The 3,152-nt window shown below is 46.1% G+C and overlaps 1 protein-coding gene across 1 annotated transcript in view; it reads left to right on the plus strand.

The window, feature by feature from the left end:
* The first annotated feature begins 918 nt into the window (after positions 1-918).
* Positions 919-3,152, plus strand: part of LOC101858952 (clumping factor A) — a 5,785-nt gene continuing 3,551 nt past the window's right edge. The window contains exon 1 of the mRNA XM_035971035.1: positions 919-2,976. Within this exon, the coding sequence (XP_035826928.1) occupies positions 919-2,976 (2,058 nt within the window). The remainder of the gene's footprint in view (positions 2,977-3,152) is intronic.

A 3,152-nucleotide genomic window follows, 5' to 3' on the forward strand; every position in this document is an offset into this window, starting at 1 on the left:
AGTGTGTGTGTGTGTGTGTGTGTGTGTGTGTGTGTGTGTGTGTGTGTGTGCCCCAAGGCGTGTAGATGTGTGTTGAGCGACGGAAGGGGATATCAAGATTCACAAAGAAAAGTTAAAATTTCAAAAGAGTTACACTGACAGAGATTCAATGTCAATTTGCTGTCTTGATTCCTGTCTGGTTAGCAAATTCACTTTTTGTTGGGGAGAAGTCCAGTGTCACAAAAAGTTGCCCTTGAACATGGAAGAGAGTGCTGAATTTTGATTAGAACTTACGAAAGCGGGAATTTGATTTTTAACCCCTCCTTCCTCCCAAATAAAAAAAACCAACAAAAAAGCCATCACACTCTTTATACATTCCCGCTTTCAACCCCATTTCAAGTACCGGAACAACATGTACCGTTGATCAAACAAAGTATTTTATGTATGCCAAACAATGCAGAAAAAAGGGTGTGAGAAAAATAAAAAAGGATTGAAGAAAGAAAAAAAAAAGAGCAATGAAAGAAAAAGAACAGGCAGAAAGAAAAAAAGGTAAAATTAAAAAACAACAACAATTGAATGCCGTAAAAGCTCTCATACAAACTTGCAAAACATTATTTTGTAAATTTGTTTTTCTTCATAAAAACCTCTAATGATACGTGACACTACTGCAACACTACTGCATCTGCACACGAAATAGTTGTTTGTATACATGACTCTATCTTACTCGTGTACACATTCTCCTGTTTGTTTATGTTTCAGCTATCACCAGCAGAGTGACGTTTTCCACACCTCGAGACAGTTGAAGCTCGTAGAGCGTTCCTCATCGTTCCTACCCTCTAAGACTCGGGGCAAGCGGTGGTAAATGAACCAGGATAAGTGAACAGTGGTGGAAAAACCGCGGATGTTTTGCTGCCTGTTGGGGCAGTATCGTCTTCCAAGATGAGTGCTAGTGATGGGGTTGACACAACGCAGAAACGTGCACTTCGGGAATCAAGTGCGGTCCCAAGCGAGCGTGCTAATTTTGCCCGTATCGCTAGTGACTTCAACACATCTGATAACGAGAGTGGGGAGAAATGCTGTGATGTGAAACATGAGGTAATGTCTGGGCTAGAGTTTGAAAATGCCAGCCAGACACATTCGGACTGTAAGTCCAACGAGAAAGCTAAGAATCAGAAGAAGGATTTTTACGATCTGGAAGACGCTCGTAAAAGACAATTCTCCGATACTTATGTTCCTGGAGATGGCCTGAATTCCCAACCTGGTGAGGTTGTGGAGGAGGATGATGATGACGACGACAGCACAACGATCTCTGACATCAATTCTGACGATGACTTCGATTTGGACGGGGAGAGTGTGAGTATGTCGGACTCCGACGCGGACAGTACTGTGTCATCAGGGACCAGCAGCTACAGGTCCTCGGCAGATTCACTGGGTAGACGGGGCAGCTACGACTTCCTGGCGGCGTCTGTTGCGGCAACCAACGACGATAATCTGTCCGAAAGTGGTGGTGGCGACGTTGGCGACGATAATGAAGAGGAGGATGAGGAGGAATTCTTCGACGCAGAGAATGGTGAAGCTCATAACAAACTTGAACATAGTTCAGCTGTCAGCATGACAGTGAGTCACCCTAATGGATTACCAGATAAGCAGACTCTTTCTGTGTCGGAACAAAACAATTCAGGCCTTGTAGACTCCTCATCCTACAGCAACGCTTCTATACAATCAAACAATGAAAGTAGCGGAAATGATTCGGAGTGTAGCCCACAAAAGCTAGAAGAACATTCTAAAAATAACAGTTCGATAAATATGTCAGATGAGAACAAGGAGAAATCTTTCTCAATGGACGTATCTGCCCGGACCGAGCCGAGCAGCGAGTCTGACAACGCTCACGAATCAGGAGCCATGAGTCCGATGCTTTCCCCTGACGTCATCGAAGGTTTCAGTCTGAGCCAGGCGTGGGTGGATCGTGTAAACCGTAGCCTGGCGGAGAACGTCCAGCCCAGAGTCACCACCACGGGTGAGGAGCTGGCCAGAAGCGCCGTTGTGAGAAGGATTATGAAAAGATTTTCCGAAAAAGGTGATAGTAAATCTGCAAGACCCAGCTTTATAGCAGAGGGGTTAAGAAAGACTTCTTCTGACAAGAGACCTGATCGGAATACTGGAGTCCGGAATAAGTCTCAAGTTTCCAGGCCGGGATTGCAACCTCTATACGGTATCGTGTATAACTCCAAACCGAGAACTCAAAGCTATAAGAGAGCTTGTTCTGTCCCTGCCGTACCAAGTCACATCGTAGAACAGTTATCTCCCTCGCATTCTTCAGATCAATCCATGGAGCATCAGTCCAATGACTCTGATGCTCCCGACAAGCAATCTTCCTCACAGCAGATTAAAACCACCCAGGAACCATCCGCCTGTATTTCTAAAGGGAAGTCAAATCGACGACCAGCCCAGCAAACATCTTCTTCTAGAGTCAGCCTGCAGGCTACTCTACCAACCATTATTGATACTTCGCCTCAAGGCAAACGTCCCCGGGCAGAAGGGGACATCGAATCTCTCATTGGAGCGTCCTACTTATCGGATAACCACGCAGCGGTTTCCGTCAGCGTAAACGATCGCTCACTGCGAAAAAGTCCTCATCCCGTGGCTGAGTGTCCGGTTGCGCACGTGAGCTCCGGAAGCGAAGATGAATCCCATTCGGGACGCTCTACCCCAACTCCGTCACAGACCGATCATGAAGATGTAAAACAAGGATATAATGGGAGTGGTTACGGCAGACGTGAGAATAGTATATCAGAAGAAGATTCTGGAAAAGCAGATGTAATGGATTACACTAATTCATCGAGGGAAGCCACCACGGATGTCGACAGTTCTGTGGCTTCGGTTACCACCCAGGACAAGGAGACTGACTCGGAGGAGGAGGACAAGTCGGATATACTCTCACACGGACTTATCCGGAAACCGGCCGTGCGGAGGAAAGGATATGCCTGGGTCAGCAAGGTGAGTCAACTACTACGATATGGGCATGCGAATCACTCTCTCTCTCTCTCTCTCTCTCTCTCTCTCTCTCTCTCTCTCTCTCTCTCTCTCTCTCTCTCTCTCTCTCTCTCTCACTCACATACATGCACATTTCTCCCTAGTTGTGCAGGTTTTAAAGATGCATATTAGTATGTTTA

The sequence above is a fragment of the Aplysia californica genome, unplaced genomic scaffold, assembly GCF_000002075.1.
Source record: "Aplysia californica isolate F4 #8 unplaced genomic scaffold, AplCal3.0 scaffold00363, whole genome shotgun sequence".
Lineage (NCBI taxonomy): Eukaryota > Metazoa > Mollusca > Gastropoda > Aplysiida > Aplysiidae > Aplysia > Aplysia californica.